The 23,357-nt window shown below is 27.9% G+C and overlaps 1 protein-coding gene across 1 annotated transcript in view; it reads left to right on the forward strand.

The window, feature by feature from the left end:
- The window catches only part of LOC112692584 (protein trachealess), a 136,209-nt gene that overhangs the window by 17,517 nt on the left and 95,335 nt on the right, over positions 1-23,357 (forward strand). The window contains exons 2-3 of the mRNA XM_025567303.1: positions 6,686-6,718; positions 20,348-20,392. Coding sequence (XP_025423088.1) covers positions 6,686-6,718; positions 20,348-20,392 — 78 coding nt within the window. The remainder of the gene's footprint in view (positions 1-6,685; positions 6,719-20,347; positions 20,393-23,357) is intronic.

The following is a 23,357-nucleotide window of genomic DNA, read 5'->3' on the forward strand; positions in this document are numbered from 1 at the left end:
AATATATACATGGGCCTTCCTCGATCGCTTACATTGGTTTTTCAAATTATCCGAGTAAATGATCAGCTCTTCTCATCGTTAATTTTGTAATGTTATTGTGCAAACATAGTAGGGCCTTTTAACTTTCTGTTTATTTTCGGGGAAAGCGGTATATCATTCGCTCGCGAGAATAATTTCCGGCTCGTGTGCGTATACGGACCAGTATCATCGTACACGTTATGCCTACTACTAAATCTGTTCGGTCGGGTGCGTGTGCTACTGCAGCAGCTCGGCTGATATTAAAACGTGACGTGTGACGTTAACTAAACCGTACAGAGGCGCGAACACGTGTAGTGCGTAGGTACCTTCCTACCGTATAGTTTGTCAATGGCATAATAATAATAATAATACGATCATGGCACGAATTTTCCAGCGTACAATCACGGGAGAAAACGTTTTTAAACTACTATACACTGTGTTGCGACAGGATCACTGAATTACAGTTTACTTCGACGGGTCCACTCAACGAAGAGTTGTTCTATCTATGGGCGTATTTAGACTTACTTCTAGGGGGGGGGCTTAATTTCTTTTTAATTCAGGCTCAACATTTACAAATCAAATTTTGGTAATATTTAAATCGGGTGAATCCGGTGAATCGGGTGAATTTGTAGTTTTTTTTTTTTAATCCAATGTCGGATCCACTTAGAATCGAATTTTGTGTAGTTCTTTTTTAACACCTGTCTGTGTTTTAAAAGTTATCCTTGTATTTTATTTGATTTTTCAATGTAAACTTTTTCAAAGTATGGACCCGACAAAAAAGCCCAATTCAGTATTCACAGCCACGCGTAATTTTATTTCGTTATAAAGTGATCCACATTAAAAAAAATTATAATGTGTATGTCACATACTCATATAATCAATTCCTTAAATACAAATTCAGGGGGAGGCGATTGCCCTCTTCCCCCCCCCCTAAAATATGCCCCTGGTTCTAACACGGTAGACTATTTTTTATGACGCACGTGAAAACGTTTTAATTTACGTGTGATTATATGTGTACATAAATTTGTATTCGTGTACGTGAGCGTGTGTGCATAGTTCTGAGAAATCTATGACCTATGATTGATTCATTTGGGTAAAATGATAACGAAAAATCATCGGAACTCGTATAATAATTTCTTGCAAAACAGTGTAGCATGTAATCTTGCGTTTTTTTAAAGTTGATATAGGCAATATAAATGTTTTACCGATCGTTCACAATCCTACTTCTCATACGTCGGAAAGTACATGTTTTCTTTTATTATATTACAGCTATATAGTATATCCGTGATGATTACGAAGTGTTAATTTTCAATTACGGTAAACTTTTGCGCATAACATAAAATTTAATGTAATTTATCGAAAACTCATTTTGCTCATTCCATTTAGATATAATCGAAATTCAATGGTTTTTTTTTTTTATAATAAAAACAATATTATTATTGAATCAAAACGGAATTAAACACAATATTATTTTTGCCTTATTATACCCGCGCAACTCTGAGGAACGATATAAATAACATTTTGCATACATAATGTGTAAGTATAAGTATCATATATGATCGATTGGACTTTATGTTTGAAAATTATTTTCCACGTAAGGCTTACAAATAAAACACTTGGTTCGATCATAAATGTATCCATCTATAATATACATACAGAAGAGCATTTATTATCTCCAAAACGTACACTGGTAATTTCGTATCGTACACCTGTAGATCGGTCACGACGAGTAATGAAAGGAACCGTCACGTATGTTGAACGGGAAGGGAAGAAAAAAATATTAGAAAAAAAACAATGACTTTGTCCGAATGATTACAATAATACACGACTCTAGAGGTGGGAAATTCGGATTGTACGTACGGTAATAATTATTTACACCATTGTGCGATGTGTGAGTATCTTTACGTCTGTCCTGGGTAATTTGCGGTCCTCCACAACCGACAATTACATTTTGTTCCTTTCATATTTGTTGGCTTCAGACTGCTGGACGCTGCTCCGAGCTCGGTGGTTTCCGACGAAGGTGTTCGGACCCACCTTCACTAAAACGCCGCCGCAGAGAGACATCGCTGTCATTATTTATATTTATATATATCCACACTATACTATATACTTACAAGTACGTGTATACATATGTAAAACATAATCTCGTATCATACATTATCAAATATTTCTCGTTATTTTTCTTCGGTTTTCTTGCGTACAAAAACATCAACGTACCCGAACAAACACACGAGGCCGAGAAGTAAGAATAAAATATTTTTATTTTCCGTCATTTCTTTGAATTAATAATTATTCAACACAATCATTTTACGAGTAGGTATACGATTATTGATTCACGAGTAATTAACAATAATGGACAACAATAAATGGATTTCTTTTTTACATTACGATTTATGTTGAAATAAAATTTTGATATTTTTAATATACGATATAACTTTATTTCCACATTAATTGTTCTAACGTTTAAGAACATATAAATAAGAAAATAATTTAAAGCCATTATTTGATCATTGTCTAAATGTGTAGGAAAAGTGTCGAACATGAAATATAAGTTTTTCTTCGCATAAAGACTGATTTATAGTACTCGTACTATAGTCATATATTACATTTCGCTCATTTTATCTCGATTGTTATCTATGAAATATAATTAAACTATTACTCATAATTCAGAGTTTCAATATTATTAAGAATATTTCAACCTTTCAATTTGTCTACTAAACAAGCATTATATTTTAAATGATATACAGATAAATAATGATTACGTGTGGGTACATTAATTAATACGTTCACCGTTGTATATAATCTGTTGTGTATAGTGTTCTTATCGGCAGGTCACACGTTGGTTTGTTGTATTATATTTGGTAATTACATTAAAATAATGTCGCAATAGAAACTACCGTTTCGAATAACGTTTCTGGATACATGATCGATTATGTGTGTGGTTAGTATTTATGAGTAGAAACCACACGTAACTCATACACAGCCACACGTGTCACCTTGTATATAATATCTTGTACGTACAAATAATATGTCCATAAATCAAAGAAAATTCAAAATATGTGTGTATAGCTTCGTCTTGTTCTACTGAAATTGCACTTTGCCGGAGCTTTAAAACTCGTTGGTAGTATAAGAGTACGTGTTGTTCATCTGACAACCCTCATATCGGATTTACTTGAGATTGTTTTTCTTCTGTAATGCAAATCACTCCGGGGGCGACAGCGGAGTGCATATTTCGAAAATATCAGAGGTGCTTATGAAAGAGAAAACCGCATGAATATATTATGTACACCGCAGGCACAAGCAAAGACGTCACTACTCTCCCTCCCCGTCTGCGGAATAAGAACCAAGTCTTCACTTTAATGGGATTAATTTTTAAAGCTGGAAAAAAATGACTCGAGGGTTTTTTACACTCGTCTCGAAGAGTCTCTGAGGAATTGAGAGTAAACTGTGTTACCGATTTTATGCATGCACACCACTGCGACTGATATTCTTGTCTGGTGCTATTGGAAAAGTTGTAAGACATTAGGTATCACTGCCGCCATGTAACTTTAGTCCCTCAGGTAATTGACTTGATGAGCAAATAGTTGTAAAAGTACCTACGAAAAAATCGAGTTTATCAATGTTTCTTTCGTGCAATGTGTTTTTATATACATACATATATTAATTATCCAAGCATTTTAGTAAGTGTATACGAAAAAAAAATTTGCACAAAAATTATTACATTTTCATTACTTTTTCAACTATTTAATTTTCATATTAGGCTTTAATTTATTTTTCACATTTGTTGAATCTTTATAGAAAAAATTGTAAATCGATATTTTCAAATACAAGAAAAATGTTGAGTGTTTATGATGGTAAACTTATTTTAAATGTTTACATTAAGATCGATGTATTCTATCAATTAACATTGAAAACAATGTACCATTAGTAAAATTTGAATTTTGAATTTTATTATTTAAAATTTAAAATTTTAAAATTAAATAAAAAGAAATTGCACTGTAGAATTTTAATAAGATATTTTCAATACACTCAGGTATATTTTTATTTCAAAATCAATTTAAAATTGATTATGTACAACTTTTTTGTATTGAATAGTATTTTTATTAAACCGTACGAAAAAAAGTGAATTGTTTTAGTTTTATTTGTGCGTCTAACGTGTACAATCTTACTGACAGAATCGCGAAAAGAATTTAATTGCTATTAGTTGTTAACTTGATAAAATCTCTGAAAAGATATACATTTTTTTTTTTTTTGTATAAAATCAGTTTTTTCAGTATTGAAGAAGTCAACTAAAAAAACGTAGCTTGGTAAAGATGATTTTAAAGAAAACCTTATGCTCCTGAAGTAAAAATGACCACAATTTTTTCCCTGAACGTTGTTTTTTAATCGTACGGCCTACCGATCGCGAGGTTTGTTTAAAAATACGTACATTTTTTCGTCCAGAGTGTTGCAACATTCGATACATAATACTTCTTCGTGGTCGGAGAACGACGACGGGGAAAATAGCTCGCCCTCGCCGTGCGTTCAAACAGCGATTAAAACAATCGTTAAGGTCCATAACACACACATGGTGGACCCGGGCGTACGTATGACTAATTAATTTCCAAAGTTGAGTCGAGCGCGCGCTCGGTCGCTCGCCCTACAGTACGCGCGAGTTCCGTTCGACACGTGTTGCGGGCAATGATACAACAGTATTAGGAATTAAGACGTCCGAGATTAACATCGACAGTACACGATAATGCGTACAACGAGATAAATATAATATATCGAATACGTGTGTGTGTGTGTGTGCGTTTGTGCGTGTTCTTTGAATTGTACTATTGCGTTTTGGTGCCGGTAGATCGTAATCGATGAGCAATAAAAATAAATCGTCGGTTTTGGACACCGGTGAGATCCTCCAGAGATAACACACCGCATGTGTACGTGTGTGCACGTGCGCGCGTGCGTGCGCGTAAACCAGGGTGTGTAATATCGCCTATAATCCACCCCCAGAATGTATGCACGTAAACAGATACGAAATATTACTCCTCCGTCTTCCACTTGACGGCGACATGTGTTTACAGCGGTGGCAAGTGTTTTAAAGTATCTGCGATTTTTCCTGTATACCTATACATCGCATGTGTGCCCGATCGAATGGCCAAAAGTGCATTACAATTTCAATTTCATCCCTATTGTAAAATGTGTCTATAAATATTTTCCATATATATTTTTTTTTTTATTTGATTTTAAAGTCTTGTTACACTACGCTTTTCGAACAAATATTGTGAACAGCGCAAGTGTGTGTGCTCGCATAAAATATTAATATTAATAACTGTTGCATATAAAAAAAACTCAAGTGTTATAAATTTAAGACTCTAGTTTAAGGGCGACGAACCTTTTTTGGTTCAAACGCCAAATTAAGGGTTTGAAAATCGTTCGGGTGCCCAAAGAAAATTATATTTTCTAAGAATAAAAATAAAATTACAGATTTACTACATTATTTTTATTAAATTTTGGTCGTTCTCACTGAAACAATATTTAATATTTTAATGTACAATCAATTAAAATATAAAATAAATTATTTTTAGGTGTTTTTAATATTAGTTAATTTTAGCTTTGGTAATAAGAAAGGGTTTGAAAAATCTTCAATTAAATATTTTATGTATATTTTAATTTACTCCCAATCCGATTATATTATCTAAACTCAAAATAATTGCAATTAATAAAACATTATTTGCCCATTTGATTTATGTACAGGAAGTCTTCGCTTAATGTCGAGGTTAGATTTCTAAAAAGTATTACGTTAAGTGAGACTCATTTTATTCATCGCAAACATACCCGTTCATTTCTATAGAAAAAACTATTACATTTTGAATATACTTATCTAATTACAAAATGTATTAACATTAATAAAGACTGATCTAATAAATCTAATTTTTAATAAAAAAAAAAAAAAAATAAATGCACTAAATATATTTCTACTGTAGTTATATATTAATTCAAATATAATTGTATAACATCTACTACTTAGAGAACTCTAAATGCAAAATTCATAATTTCATAGTTTTAGCTTAATTATAATGAGTATCCAATTTATATTGCAATAAAGTCAGTGAAGTATGTGATACATCTTAATAGTAATTTTTTTATAAATGCAAACATAAAAAAATACATGGTATTTATTTGAAATTGGATTAGATTCGATTCCGAGTACTTTTCTTTAAAATAATATTGTATTTAAAGCCATAAGTTTCTTAAATACGAGTAGTTACTATAACTAAGACTTTGATGATTTGAATAACTATTTGGATCTTTTAAATATGTTTTAATATAAATTATTATTGACAAATATATTTGTTGTTATTCCATTTTATAGATTCAGAGTTATTTAAACTGAAACAGTGAATAAGTATATGGTTTTTAAAATTGACGTTTTTTAAATATATATAATATTCATTTTAAAGTTAAATTAGTAAAGTTTCAGATTATTAATTAATACATTAATGCCTTATAATATGTCAAATAAAATTGATTTTCCTATTAATTATAAAAACTTGATGAAAATATTATTTTTCTTTTATGAAATATTAACAACTAAACATATTTATTTATTCAATAACGATTTATATTCAATATAATATTTTTAATCTCAAAAACATAAATAATAATTTTATTTTATTGATTTCAGGTACAGGGATGAATCGATGTGTTGGCCCGAGAGGTATGCATATTTATAGTTTAAATATTATTCGAAGTCTTACATTATAAACCACTATTCGTTTATTTTATGATATTTTTATACTTGAACGTTTTAATCATATTTACGAATATAATCTTAATAATATGAGATTTCATGATTTTTTTTCCGTTCCTATTATTTGTTATGGAAATATTTGGCCTTTATTCTCAAACACAGGAATTTAATTTTGTCAGCAAATCTCTTGTAGGCGTCAGAATTATATAAAAATACGACTTATTTAAATCATCTTTGTATATAAGCTTTAGTATGGAATTAACTATACTTATTTTATTTAGCATTACGCCAACTTCAATTAAGTTTAAATAACAATGATGAATTGACGAATAGCAAACCTTTAACTCCAAACGACGTTGCTTTCATGTTTATGTACTTTGCTACGGTTCATAGTTTAAATTAATTATCTAATTCAAGTTGTTGGTATATTACATTAATACGTTTTCTGACATTTTTTTTTATCAGTTATCACTTTACATTATCCATGAACAAGCACATTCTACAAAACATTTATAATAAGCTTGATATGCTGAAATATTTCATATATTTTTCTAAGTTTTACTTTCATGTTTTTCTGTAATGATATTACTTTAAATTGTAATATTATTAAATTTATCTAATATAACTGCTTTGGGATTACGATTCCTTATTACAATCTTATAATAATTTTTTATGTTAATAGACTTCATTGTTTAAAGCAAAAATAATAGTGAAATAAACTATTACTTAAATACACATGTTTCTTTGAAGGTACCAATGTAAAGTTTCATAAAATTATATTTAATGTAGTATATTTTCAGATTTGTTTTTGTAACTTATATTTAGTATATTTCATAATTACATCATATTATTGTTTAATAAATATAGAAATTAATGTTAAGTAATATATTTTTGTCGTATTTTAAGTATTAAATAAATATTTATTTTTTTTTTGAAGACTGATGTCATTTATAGTAACTTACTTTTTACATTTAAAATTACATAAAGGTAACCATAAACGATAAACAATAACCATAAACAATACCATTTTCAAAAAATGATGTGTTTCTATGATTTTACTGTGTTATGTTTTCAATTATAATATTAAATTTATTGTAGTATAGAATATGAATAGATTAAAATATTATATATATAATATTTTTTATTGTTTCTTATCATTGGTAGACGAGTAAATTTTAGTCAGCATAATTGATTAAAAATGATATATTAATTTCAAACGTGAATATTATATTGATTGAATCTTAAATACGCAATTGTTTGCTTATTATTCGTCGTAGTTTAAATGTACATTTGAATCCACGTTTAAGTTTGAATTTTCGTAATAAATAATGAAGGATCAGCCGACAATAGATTTGTGTATATTTCATTCGTTCGGGAAATAGTTTATCATTGAAACAATACAACAATATAATGAAGACTCACTTCTCGTACATTTTTTACCAATGATACAAATATTTCATTTTATTTCGGTTTTTGTCGGTTCTAGACCAACCAATCAGATAATTATATGGAAAATACGATGGTATCATTCGCGTGCTTACAGGTATACCTTTCGTATAGTATTACTATTATTATTGTTTTTATTATTATTATTATTATTATTATTATAGTCATACGCTTAGAATGATCGGAACACTGGTCACGTAATGAAATTAATAAAAAACAAACACTGGTAATGACGGGTGTTTAAAAACGATTTTCTAAAATGAAACGCCCTGCATTGAAGCAACGGTTTTTTTTTTATTTAATATTATATTATTTGTACGAAATATTGTATTCATATAAAAGATCGTAATCGCGAATGGGTCGTGGTGTGTTTTTAATTGTTACATGTGCACATGTTTGTGCGCGTCTTTTATATTAGGAATATTACACTTGAAATTTCAGTCTATTCACGATAGCTTCACGGAATATTAAATACGAATATATTGTATTAAGCTTTATACAAGAACACCATTACATAATAATAATAATCGTAATAGTGTTAACAACTGTAGTAATTCGATAGTAGTAACGATTTCATTTGATAAACGATTTGAAAAAATCGAAAAATCCGAACACTGTAAAATATGTACGTAAGAAAATATCTAAAATGAGTGAACTCTGACGACGTGACGCGTAGTGTATCAGCAACTCACGGTTGTCATATGTGTCAAACGTTTTCGAAATGACTCGTGTACGGTGTACAAAATAAATGGTTTTAAACATCGATCCGTTTTGTTATAGAATATTGCTTTATAGATTATAACCATTTATATATAATACTAAAGACATTTTATAATATAGGAAGATTAAGGTTTGTAATGATATTTATTATAACACATGGACAAGTATGTACATGAAATTAAATTAAATTAATTATTTGTTGATAATCGATGCAGATACATTTGATTTTAATTAAATTAACGATCTTTTGGAGATTTCAATATAGATAATATGTATCGTATTATAATGATATTTCTTAGTTAATATGTAGTATAAAGTCTTAATAGACATTATATATTATGTCTGTTGAAGCTGTTTTCAATTTTAAACCAAACACTTATCTTAGACAGTAAATTAACAAATCAATTAATGTATTTATTGTACAAAGCTGTACGAGGTATTAATGCAACAACGAGCATTTTAAGTTATAAATTTAATTATGATAAAATAATCAATAAATATTCATTTCATTATATTTCAGTATTTATTTATTTATGGATATTGAAATTCATTTTTCCGCATTGAATTAGGACCGACTCTATAACAACTAAAAGATTATAGTTTATAATTTTTTTTACAAACATATTATGATAAAATGTTATGAAGAATCGTTGATAATATAACAAACATCTGTTTCTGGAAAAAAAAAATCGTAACGTCGAATTATGTACGTCTGTGTCATGCACGACATTCGATAATTGATATAACAAATAATCTAACAATAATAATACAAATTTGTAATCGTTTTCGATGGGAGTTACAACCGGTGGTGTAAGATGACAAATGATTAAACCATCCGTAATAACGTTATAATATATAATGAGACATCGGTTTTTCGTTACACGTTTAGTTATTATTTTTATTTTTTGAAAACTATTCACAATTTTTTTACCCTTGTTCCCTGTAACTAATTCTTTGTAAATCGATAATCGCATGAAATCAATTGGAAAATTTCACGATCAAACTTATTCATTGCATTTTCTCATACCTGTGATAAATGATACTAACATTATAGCAGTTTTTTTTTTTTTTTTTGTCCTTTGAACTCAAACACTTTTGGTGGGTATTTTACTGTTTTCGTAAAAATTAATATTGAAAAATATATTTTTAACAATTCAAATTATAAAACTATAACTATACGTTACCCTAATTGAAATGTATCAATATTTTTTAGCTATTTCATTATTTAACCATGCAGTAATTAGTTTAAATGATTATATATCATTTCATTTTAGAATCCTTTTTTTAATTATAAATCGAAATACATTTAATTTCTATAATATTTTAAAAAATGCAATAAATATTTTTTGTAACTGTGTGTACATAAAATTATGTGATTTAAAATTTATTTTAAGGGAAGGGTATTTAAAATTAACTTTAAACTCTAAAATTATACCGAAATATTGTTTTCTTATAATTCGTCATTCTTGCACTTTTTTAATTAATTGTATATTGTTTCGTGGTATTGAGTTAAATTAAATAAATATTAATTTCCTAACTATAGTTTTAATAAAAAAGTTTTTTTTACACATTTTTTAAATATTTCCAATAAGTTTTAAGTAGCTTTTTATTAAACGTTTAAAAATTAACTTCTTGATTTTTCTCTCAGCTAGCTTCCTCATTATTATTAATGTTAATTAACTAATCAGTTAATACTAATCAATATCATTAAAAATATGATTAATATTATTTATCAAGTCATTAATGTAAAAATGTATTACGTCATGCGTATCAGTGTGAGGTCTAAACACTGTTAGAGTCATACATTTACAAAAAATAATTAGATTCATACATTTTCCGTTATGTCATAGAAATAAAATAACAATAATAGTTTATTCGACTTTTATTATATAGATTTATTTGAATAATTTAATGATTTAATATAGTGAAGAACATGAAAACTCTTTTATTCAGAATATGTTTAAATATAAAATACTAATGCGTGTTGAATTTAATAAACCAAAAAAAAACTCTTAATAATATTTTTTTTTAAATAAGATGCCGTTTCCAGCCATTCGGTTTACACTACAGTATAATATACCAGTATTATGGAAATAAAAGTTATGATTATTTTTTGTTCAAAATTTCCCATGAATATCCCTTAGTGTCCCCCATTTACCGTTATTTTTCAATAAATAATCCCGAAATAAATATCTCCTGGACCCTTTATATAAACAATCGTATCTGCAGGTAATTTCTATTGTCCGTTGCCAATCGTGAGTAATATTTATGTTTTGACAGTCTTAAATAAACATTACAAGATAATGTTATTTTTATAGAGACCGGTACAATTGTCTCGGGATCAATGATTTATATGCTATGGGATGCGTATTTTAACTCCTTTTCTATTGTCACATCGACAGAAGCATTGATAGCGAAAACAAAATTTTTACTTCACTGATCGTGGGTACTTGAATATTACTTTTCGTATAATAACATTTAAAGATATGTAGTATATAATATACAATATAGGAAAACATCTAATGAACTAAACATCTTGTCCAGAGCCAAAAACAAAACAAAAATCAGTTATGCAAATAGACCACTCTAGGTTTTTCATAACCTTCATTATTATGTTAAAAAAGAAATTTTAGTATACACCTAAAATAATTTTTACCTGCAGTCATTAGTGTAATGCATTGGATATTTTGCTGAACCGTTACTTTTTTACCTTATGGTAATTTTGTTTATTCTTTACTAAGAAGGTAAATTCCATTACATATTTGTCACATAAAGACCGTAAATATATGAACATATTATACCTACTTTTAAGTAAATATTAAGAGAGTTATGATAGCTTATTAGTTAATGTAATAGTAATTATAGTGTGCAATTTTAAGCATTTTTCAATTATATGCAATATTATATGTGTATAAAATAAATGTATATGTACAGTTAAATTAACAAATTAATATATTGCATCAAAGATTACTATTACTTTATGATTGTAGTTAATTTTTTTTCCTATAATTTTATCTACTACTTTTATTTTTAATCAATATGTATGAAGATATTATATAACTAATACAAATTGATATATATTCATCTCATTCTTTCAAACTCTGGTCCAACATTATTTAAATAAAACCACATTTATATGTTTATCTTAAAATTATATTAATTACGTCGCTTTATGAGTGGAAATTGTATAGGTTAAAAGTGCAAAATACAAATCTGAGTTTAAGGAGTTGTAATAATATTTCGATTGATTATGTAAATCAATTAAAACGGCTTAGCCGAATAATTTGTAAGGAGAAAATGTAATTTTCAGAAAATGTTAATAGCGTATAGGTGTACACCGCAGGGTATAGATATTACACTATTATGATATTGAGTACACTAACAAAGTGGAAATACCTACACTGTATGTGCAACAGTCGATAGATGATCGGTTAGTGTTGGTTTGATGTGAGACGAGAGTAATGGCCAGCGGAGAGAGAGACGACCAAACGTGGGCATGTCGTTTGAGGGCGACATTGGAATACAATCGTTCAAATTAAAACAGTAAATGGCTGATATGAAAAAGAGACAGAAAAATAGAAAAAGAGAGAAAAATAAGAATAAAAAAAAAATCGTATAATACAACGACCGTCAACTACTGTATAACGATAGGAGAGAGGGACGTAGTTAGAACGTCAACCTGGTGAAGCCTTTTACGGAATGAAATAATTGTATGTCCGGATTTGTGTGCTCGCGCACGCGTATTTATATAAGTTTATATGAGTGTATGTGTGTGTGTGTGTGTGTATGTGTGTGTTATAGATATGTTTTAAGTTAATGTTTATACATTTAAGATTAAATAGTATTAAGTAATTTTTTTTGGGTAAGATATATGTATTATCATAAAAACAAATATTAATTGCTTTTAATTTAAAAATACAATAATTACTCGATCAAGGTATTATGAAATAATATAATAGATGTGAGTTTATATAATAAATCGATTTCAAAATTCCTCTACTATATTCTAACTATACTGGTCAAAAGGGACAAGTGGGAAATTAATATACATACATGTGCTGATCTAAAAATAAAAAAGGGAGAGTTGAAAAAAAATGTACTTCAAGTACATAAAATCATAGGCATTAAATTTAAGTTTTTAAAGTGAATAAAATAATAATAATATATGAATATTATAAAAAATAATAAAATTACTTTTTATAACATACATTATATAATAACATAAGCAAGAGTTCAAAATAATTAGTAGTAATAAAAAAATTCACCATTCATTAACAAATTAATTTGACCAATCCTCTATATTTATCCTTCTAGGTTAGGACTACATAAATAATCATGATTATCAATCACTCATAAATATCAATAAACAGTTTAATATAATGTGTAAAAATAGTATTATAAGTATAGTATTACTCTTCTTTAATTTATTATCTAAATTTAAAATTAAGGTAATACTTGAAACATTTTAAGTACCTAAGGCTTGAGAGTGGAAGTTTCAGCCCCCATAGCCCCCCTTGTATCCGTACTTATATACATACATACATACACATATTTGGATAAGTTCTTATCTGTTTCACTATTTTAACTAATAACCAAACTTTTATCTGAATGAATTGGTTGCATCCAAAAACCGCACACTTTTGATTTTAACCCCAAAAAGGTTGGTAGACAAAAACCGCACACATATAGAAAACATCATTGTATTATGTATTAATAATAATGTATTTTGTATGGACGAATGTTAAAAATATAGTTTTATTATAAGTTAATTTTTACATTCAAAAGCTTATCTTATTGCACGTCGATATACTCGAAAAATAACCAATACATTTTTCGACCGAAACTCGTGGTATAACGTAAAGTTTTTATACATACATATATATATATATATATATATTAAAAAAAAAAAAAAAGTGTTTTTATAAATGGATTTTAAAACTATTGATAGTAATAAAGGTTGTAAGACGGGACAGTCTTAAAGGTCTAATAAACCCTAAGGAAAAAAAGAAAAAGATAGTAATAAAGCAGGAATTTTTTTTTTATTTGTATTTTAATTTTTTGAAAAAACGTCGGCAAAAAAATTTAGCCACAAACAATTTTATATATTTTTTTAAATTTTATATTTTAAATTTTTCAATGCTTATATCGATTGTACCTCAAAAAATTGTTTTTGAATAAATATGTAGTGTAAAAAATAAATAATAAATTATTTTTGATTACAAGAATTTAAAAAAGTATGCGGTTTTTGGAGTTATCGAATGAATTATATCATATTTTTTGGTAGCATATTTTTAGATAAAAATAGTTAAAACATAATTTAATTAACATGAATCCATTGCATTTAATATGCTGACACAGCATAATAACACGTGCAAATTATGTGCAGCAGTGTTCATCTACCTTGATGAATAATAATTATGAACAAAGGAAATGTATCAAATAAATATTTATTTGCTCATTTATAAATTTAATTTTATCACTCCGGGTTCTAATTTATAACGTAATGGATATCGAATTAAAAACTGAATAATTATTAGTAGATTTTATCAAAACTATTCATATAGGAAATAACATAAAATTATACCATAAGTGTACCTACATATCATTTATGTTACTATATAGATTAATATATTGCATTATGTAGATATAATAAAATATCGATAGTTTGAGATCCAAATGGAGCAAAACTGATTTTAGCTTTTAGTTATTAGAAACCATTTTATTTTATTATGTAGAGCAAGAAGATTTTTTTTTAAATAATAAAATAAAATGGATTCTAATAACTAGAATCTAAAATCAATTTTGCTCCATTTGAACCTCGAACTATCGATATTTTATTATATGCACATAATGCAATATATTAATCTATGTGAATTATATTGAATACACAATTTTATAGTGGATTTTTTTTTAAATTAATCATATTTCAAATTATTGAAATTATTAACTATTTGTGTGTATTTGTGTATAAAGGGATTTTTCTAAAGCGATAAGCATACATTGAACATTTTAGATTTTGAACGGAGCTAGGAATAAATTTACAATATTTTGACTATATTACACTTTAAAGTCTAAATAAAAAAAAATAATGAGAGATAACTCAATGTACATCATTTTTTCATTCAATAAAATGTACCTATGATTAAAAGCCACAATTCTTTGTTATAAAAATCATATTAACCTATCTACGTACATTCTATAGTTGTAGGATTTTATAATTTTCGTTAATGATAATGAAATGAAAAAAAAGATTATTTTTTTCTTTGTAATAAACTTTTTTAATGAATGATAATTTAACAGCTAATGAATTTATAGTCGGTGAAATATCATATAATTTAGGGTAGAACACAATTGCGTACATTTGTCCTTTTTGGCAACACGGTTACGTACGTTTGTAGATGGGTAACAAAAAGGTGGGCAAGAAAAGTAAATAAACACGATTGCGTATGAAATTGTATGCAACGTTGTCAAATTTATCAATTTTATTTTAATAAAATTGTTTGTTAATAAATTATTTGAAAATGCTTAAATTTAGATTCCCCAACATCTATAACCTACCAATTTTACTAAAACTCGGAAAATACTGTATAATATAACGGAAATAACGAAATTTTGTTATATCTGATGTATTTGATATCATTAACAATAAACATAGGTAATAAAAGCGATAAAACACAAAGTATTTATTAATTTTTTCAAGTTCACTCGTATAGGCATGTGGTATACACCAATATCAGTATGAAAATTGTCATCAACACTTAAAACTTCATACGCAACCGTGTAGTTAAAAAGCAGGTAAAATCGTACGGAATCATATAGCTTAAAAAAGTATCGCCGATAACGAACGTACGCAATCGTGTTTTACCCATAATGGTTACCCTAACCATTGTAAATCTATATAACATTGTTCTACTACTGGTAAAAAATCAAGTGAAAACCAAAATAGTACCATTGGTTAAAATACTGGAAATTAAAAAATTATATCAAATCTGATATTCTTCTAGTCAAAAATCCAGTAACAATGAAATTAGTATAATCGTAATAATAAGCGCAGTAACTACCATGTCCGTACGGGTATATTAAATATTGGATTTTTGATTGAAGTTTTGATTAATAAACTGTCTTCCAAAAAAATGTAGACTCCAGCCTTGTAGTTATAGAATTTTTAAATTTAATTTTAAGACGTATTCGTTACTTTACTACTATTAAGTTATAATCTTAATATTATTAGACACAAAATGGTCCAATTAATAAAACATATTTTCGAAATGTTATTAAGTGTCAAGTTGTTGTATTTACAGGGCGAAATATAGTTATGTAATAGAGGATGTTACGTAATTTTAAATAGACAGGTGTTGTGTTTTATTCAATAATTATGTTTTAGATGATAATATATGAACCTATGTTAATAAATTATTTTTGATTTTCTTACTATATAGTAACTTCAATTAATATTTTACATTATACACTGTTAGGAGTATGATTAAAACATCACTCTAAATCACTCATCACAATAATGATATTTTATTTAATAACAATTTTTTTCCGTGATTATATAATACAATTTTCAAATAGGTCAAATATATTTGTGTAATATAAAATCAATAATTAAATACGTGTTATTTAGTTAAATAATATAGAAATTCATTAAAAGTATAGAACATTATATGAGTTTCCACGTACAGACTAGGAACGTTAATTTTTTAAATAACGCTTACGTATGGTGAAATTTTATTGAAGTGCTTTTCCATTCTAACGAACATATTTTTATACTAGATTTTAATAAAAACTCGGTAGCATAATACACACAAAGTGTAAGTGTTTCTTCCGAAAAAACATTTGTTATTATAATTCTGATATATAAATTTATTGAAATAGATAGCTCTGTAGTACGATGCAGTTATTAAGCCAATCGCGTGTTATTAATCTTGACATTTTTAATGTATATTGAACAATAATTTACCTAAGTTATTATACACATAAATTGTACGTTTAAGTTTACATTTGTAAGCACTGTATAGTATCTGAACGAACAAATATACAACGAAAAAAAAAAGTTGATTTTTATCAACGACTTTGTTAACGGAAAAAAGTAGTAACAACACGAACACTCGTAGACGTTTAATAGGTTTTTAATTGTTCGCAGCAGCAGCCGAGACACAGATACTCTTATCCGCGACGCCGCGCTGCAAATGTTTCGTTTGCGCGTGTTTTTCTCTTACGATCGTTTGAATTACAACACAATGTAACTCGCTGTAGTGAGCGAATAAACGACGAACAGAAAATATGTAACATCCGTTCCACGACAATGCTATTTGGCGAATAAGGTAGAAGTTGTGCGCGAGAGTTGAAGCGCGCGGTGGTGTCGGACCGAAAGTTTAATGCAAAATATAACCCCGTTCAGGGTCGAAGTTTCACCGGGAGCTTCGGGAATACAAACGCACACGCGCGCGTGCATGTACGTGTACGCTCACACGTACCGCGCGGCATGGCAGCTGCCAAGTAAATACGTGACTTAGCGTACAAATGAGTCCGGGCACGTGCGTCTTGTGCATTGTGTTCTGGGTCATCCGATATTGTCGGACACACACCATCGCCACACCAACCACTGTGTCGGCTACTAATGTGTAAGAGTAACGATGGCGCACGCACGCACGCACGCAAGCGATAAATGCGATTTGAAAAAAAAAATAACAATAACGCAAACGCGCTGTGTGCATGTATCCTACAATACACGTATAGCTGTTTATAATACCTACTGGTAACTACTGACAACCGGTAATTATGCACTTGTCGTTATTGCATTGCACGTGCACTCAAATTGTCAAACAAGCCCAATAACCGAGATGGATTCATAAGGGGGAAGAACAATCCAATTGTAGTACAAACCGGGTAACGAGTTTTACCTAAAATTTTTGCCCTTTTAATTTTATAAATCTACGCTCCCGTTTTCTAGGTCTGGATCAATACAGACATCTACGATCGGTCGTAAGTTTATTCGCTCATTTGTTTTTTTTTTCCGTTCATACATCGACACAAAACATATCTTTAATTACGTTTGTTTTTTAACTGTCATTCTAAAGATCCCTTAACTCGCTTATAATTTTAGATTAAAAAAAAATGAATAAAATATGACGTGTATATTAATAATTAATATACACGTCATATTTTATTCAAAAAAAAAACAAAAACGTTTTTTTACTCACTCTTCGAACAACAAGTATAATTGTATTATCACTCACAAATCATACTGTGAAATTATGTAAATAATTTGAATCTATAACGATTTTATCTTCTTGACTACAATTTTTCCAATATACCTAAAATTTTAAATGTAATTTATAATTTTATTCAAATTACAATTTATAAATAATTTAAAACTAATTAAAATGAAAAAAGACTTTGTTTACTCTAAAACTTAAATGATTTTACAGTAATAGTGGGATATTCTTAATTAGGAATTCAATTTTGTTTTTTAGATTTATTAAAGTAATAAATAAAAATTATAATTTTAAAAGGTTATTTAGGATTTTTTTGAGTAGTATTCCGAAAAATTGAATAAGGCGGCTATAAAAAATTGGTAAACTGATTTTTTTTTTTTTATTATCATAACTTTATTTTAAAACTTAAAACTGCGACAGTTCAAAATAAACTTTAAACACGTTGATTTTTTTTTTTTTTTTTAATTTAAAACTGCGTTCCTAGAACATAAGTACTTTTTTAATTTTTGGTGATCACAGATTTTCACTTTAAAATACGTAAATAAGTAAATTAATTGCTTTGAACTTTTTATTTAAGAACTCAATTTTCATTACATATTATAGTTCCGTATTAAAATATCCAGTCAGACATCAATCATAATTATTGAGACAATAATGTATTTATAATATATACATAATAAAATGTATAACTTATTATATTAATTTATATGTGGCTATTATTTTATATAAGACTATTTATAATTATATTAATCCATCTGAACCCAAAAATAATCTCATTTTCAAGTAATCTAAAATCTCTATATTACTGAATAACACTAAGTGTTCATAAAAAAATTAAATTGTAATTTTTTATTAATATTAAACAAAAAACAAACAATAAAAACCATAACCATATTTATATTTTAAACCAGTCATTTATCATCATTCTATATTACAAATATAATTTTTATGGTTAACATTATAACTCGCATTTACTCCACCTTATAGGCGAAATTATAAACTATAAAAAATCATCAGTTACGTTTAGCGTGATTATTTTTTTTTTTTTTTTGTTAGACAAACGATCTAATGGGAGGAACTGAGAAAAAAAAATTAACCTTGCATCTATTATGAATGTTTACAAGAATATAATGTTTGGTATAGAGCTCGCGTGTCTACACAGATATGTGAATATATATACCGTGACCGTATCTGTGGTTAATTATTATCCATTAGTAACATGATCATCGTCCGTGTGACGTTTAGAAAGTAACGAGGGTACTTAAACTAAACCTATACAGATTACATGACTTAAAAAAATGTTTAGTTATTAATTAGGATACGCGTGATACCAATAGACCGGTAAATACTTAAAAAAAAAACACAGGACGGTAGTCAAATACTATAACACATTATCGTTAAATGTAGGGATTTATATACTTAATGAATACATTTCAATCTTGATTTAATGCAAACATTTTCTTCAGTCGATAATTTATTCAATTTTGGTTTAAGTTTATGTACATAAGTTTTCTGTCATTAATTTGATAATCAAAATTTTAACCTTAAGACCTTAAAATTTAAGAGATTTCGTTAGCTAAAATTATTTAACAGTCTCAATATTTTTTTCTCAAATATTGGTTATCGATAAGATTTTTTTACTTTAATAAATGTTTAAACTCATGAGTTATTTAAAATTTTTAAGTTTGAAAAATTTATGTTTGCTTTTTTATGATGATAATTATAATTATTTTACAAAAATAATTCAACTGGTTTCTATAATGAAATTATAGACAAATACAAAATTTATTTTAAATAAAATATGATTATAAATGTAGTCCATACAAAAAAATTGACAAGCTTAATAACTGTTGTTACTGCCCATATTTTAGTTTTATCTGATTTACACTTAGCTACAAAAATACAAAATAGATTTTTTACTTATCTGATTGTTCGAAGAAGTTTGTTGATTATAAAATCTTAAAATACCTGTATGTGAATGATACACGACTATTAGAATGTATTATGTATTATTTTTATTTATGTTGAGAATGAATTATTTATCGAATTATTATTGAGGTAAGAGAATAATAATAATCATTTTTATTTGAACTTGAGGCAATAAATATGGTATATTAACATATAACTCAAATATTAAATTTTGTATTATTTATTTGCCTATTATCTGTTATTTTTTATTTAAATTATAAATACTTTTTTCTGTTTATAGGAAACCGTTGTCCGATGATGGCCATTCGCCGTCTGTGAATGCCAGGTAAGCGTATAATAAATTTATTTACATATACTTTTATTAAAATACAAGTATCTATATAACATGATGTACCGCTGGAACTGGCAAACGAGGTATAGGTGTTTCAATAGATAATTTGCCTGGTGTACAAATCAATTATTATCAGGAGGCACCCAAATGTCCGGTTTGACTGCTAAAATTTATTGCCCACTAACTAATAACGTGTACAAGAACATTAATACAAATATGCGTTTAATTTCATGTATATAATATATATTATACGATTGAACGTATACTGGTTTGGTAAGGATAATCTGTAGCCATTTACAGTCGTGGACTTAAGAGGTTAACGCAATAAGCCCGAGAAACGCCTACGACTAGACATGATAATAATTATTTTTAAAAAAAACACCGGTCAACGGACTTTTTAGTATATTATAATATGTGAATTATTTACATCATTTTTTAAAAATTATATTTTATGTGATTACACGAAAATCTCAATTGATAATCAAATATGGTACAGTTATTATGATCAGTAAATATTTTTTAACAATGGTAACATTTAAATACATAGAGCTACATTTTTATGCTTAGTAGTAGATATTTGAATTGTAAGATTCGAATACATACTCTCTGCATGTAACGTTTTTTGAAGATCGTCCTTGATAATTTAAAGCCGATACGAAATACATTTTATACTTAATATTGGTACCTATTCGTTTTTAAGTGATAATAAGAACTGCAAACCATCTAGGTAATGAATGTATGTGTCTATGGATAAGTACGATTATTTCAGGGTTCTAAAGTATTCAAATTTTTCCAAAACAACCGTAAACCGTTTAAAAAAATCGTTGAATTTAAGTTGTATGCTTTTAATCGTTATTATGTTTCGACGAAATAATTTAAAATTTCAGATTTAATTTTATCAAAATTTAAAAATAATAAAATCTAATACTCGTAATTATTATAGAAGTTCATTAACTTGTTTTACTAAAAAATAATAATAACAATGTCTGATAAAGTGTGACTTACTTTATTTTACAATGAATTTTGAATATTTCGAAATTAAATTATAAGTACACTTAACACATTATAACCAAACAAAACTTACTATTTTAATGTATAGGTACTTAGTAAGTTTTATTTGTTTTGTTTTTTATCTTAATATATACTTAACGCAGAACTGTAAAAAATAAGTCGATTTGTACCTAGTCGATAATGTGATTTCATACGCGATGTCCATTTAAAAATAACATGCATAATTCACTAGCGTCTTATTACTTGGATTTTAGATTCTCATAGTTGTTTATCGGCGTAGAGGTATCAGAAACAATCAATTTTCCAAGGATGTATACCTGCTATGTACACAGTGAGATCCGAAAAACATAGTTTATTGAAATATGGCATTGTTCCGGACAAGTGCCGTCAGTTAGGTTCGCTTCACGGCCGATTTATGTGTGCACACACGCACTAATGGAAAATACACACATTTTTTCCATCTTTCTCTCATTTCATTGTTAAAGGCCAGTACTAGGGATGTCTTAATTCCGTCGGAGGAAATAATTTCACGCACGAGGCCCCTATAGTCCGTCCGTTGACCATAAACGATTCTCTTCGGTGGCGTGGACGGAGTATTCAAATATTCAAACCGAACATTGTTATTGAAATGTACCGAATCGAAACGGGAACAGGTTGTGGACGGGAATGATAGAAGATAATATTACTATTATTTTGAAGTTTTAATAAATGTAATCAACTGGCGAACAATTTACGAAATAATTTTCGAACAACAATAATGATATAATATAATGTCGATCGACTAAAAATGATTGCCGTAAAAATAGAAGTTCATGTAACAATTATTTGAATTCATTATTGTTTACTGCGACGTAGGTATGTATTTTGTTCGCCATATCCTTTCGATGAATGTAATAGATACCGGTTTTAATCGATATTTATAGTCAAAATACTATTTTGGTATCAAACGAGAGTAACATATTATGTAGAAAGACGTGTTCTTCACTTCTTCATAAAATTATCGTTAGTATGACGGCTGACGAGAACGCAGACAGACGAACATTATACAATATAAGATGCAATCGGCTGGTGCATGGTAGCCTAGTTTTCGCTATTTTACATGCCTGTTCACCTTCCATTGATCGGTTTTTTCGTTTGCTAGTAAAACGTGTACCATTGTTTTACCTGTTATTATTTGTTTTTTCTCCCTGCATCAAAACGTTAACAGTTCCAGTCGAACCGGTTTCAGGCACTGTTCAATCATGATCGCCAGTATAAGTATTGGTCGTATTAGGGTTAGAAAAAAATATAATACATGTAACATGATAAAACCATTAATTGACAAATAGCATCCTATGATTTTCATTTTCAGTTGAAACGCGAGCGGACAAAATCTGTGTCCGGTAATTATTAACGTTGCGCCGGAGCCTCGGGTAATCGATTCTCGATGTTCTAAACCTAATAAATCCGCCGTGAAAAATTGATATGATTTTAATCATCTCGTAGTAGTGCTATAGTTAACTCAATAACGTGGATGTTATCATAGAGTAATAAATGACTGGATTGCTGTTACAAAAGTGTGGGATAAAAAATATTTTGTAGTGAGAAAAGAAAATGTTTTCTCACTGGTCAGAATTAATGGATTAATCAACATCAATAAACCTGCAACTAATTTATGCTTCAATAATAATTGAAAATGTTCATGTTAAATGTAGTCATACATTATAGTGTAAAATTATATTATTTTGTGAAAAAAATATCCAAGCATATTTACACTTCATACAAAGAAGCTTGGAAAGTACAATGGTAGTAGTAGAAAACTCGTTTCCTTTCAGGTTAAATATGTTTAATAGCTATCCATTATAGCTGCTTATATTTTTCTAGTGTGAAACTCATTCTAAATACACTTAACCAAGTGGCGAAAATAAATCAACATTCCACTACTTGAAACTTTCCCGGAAAGGTTATT

This window comes from Sipha flava, unplaced genomic scaffold, assembly GCF_003268045.1.
Source record: "Sipha flava isolate LNK unplaced genomic scaffold, YSA_version1 75_pilon_pilon, whole genome shotgun sequence".
NCBI classification, from domain to species: domain Eukaryota; kingdom Metazoa; phylum Arthropoda; class Insecta; order Hemiptera; family Aphididae; genus Sipha; species Sipha flava.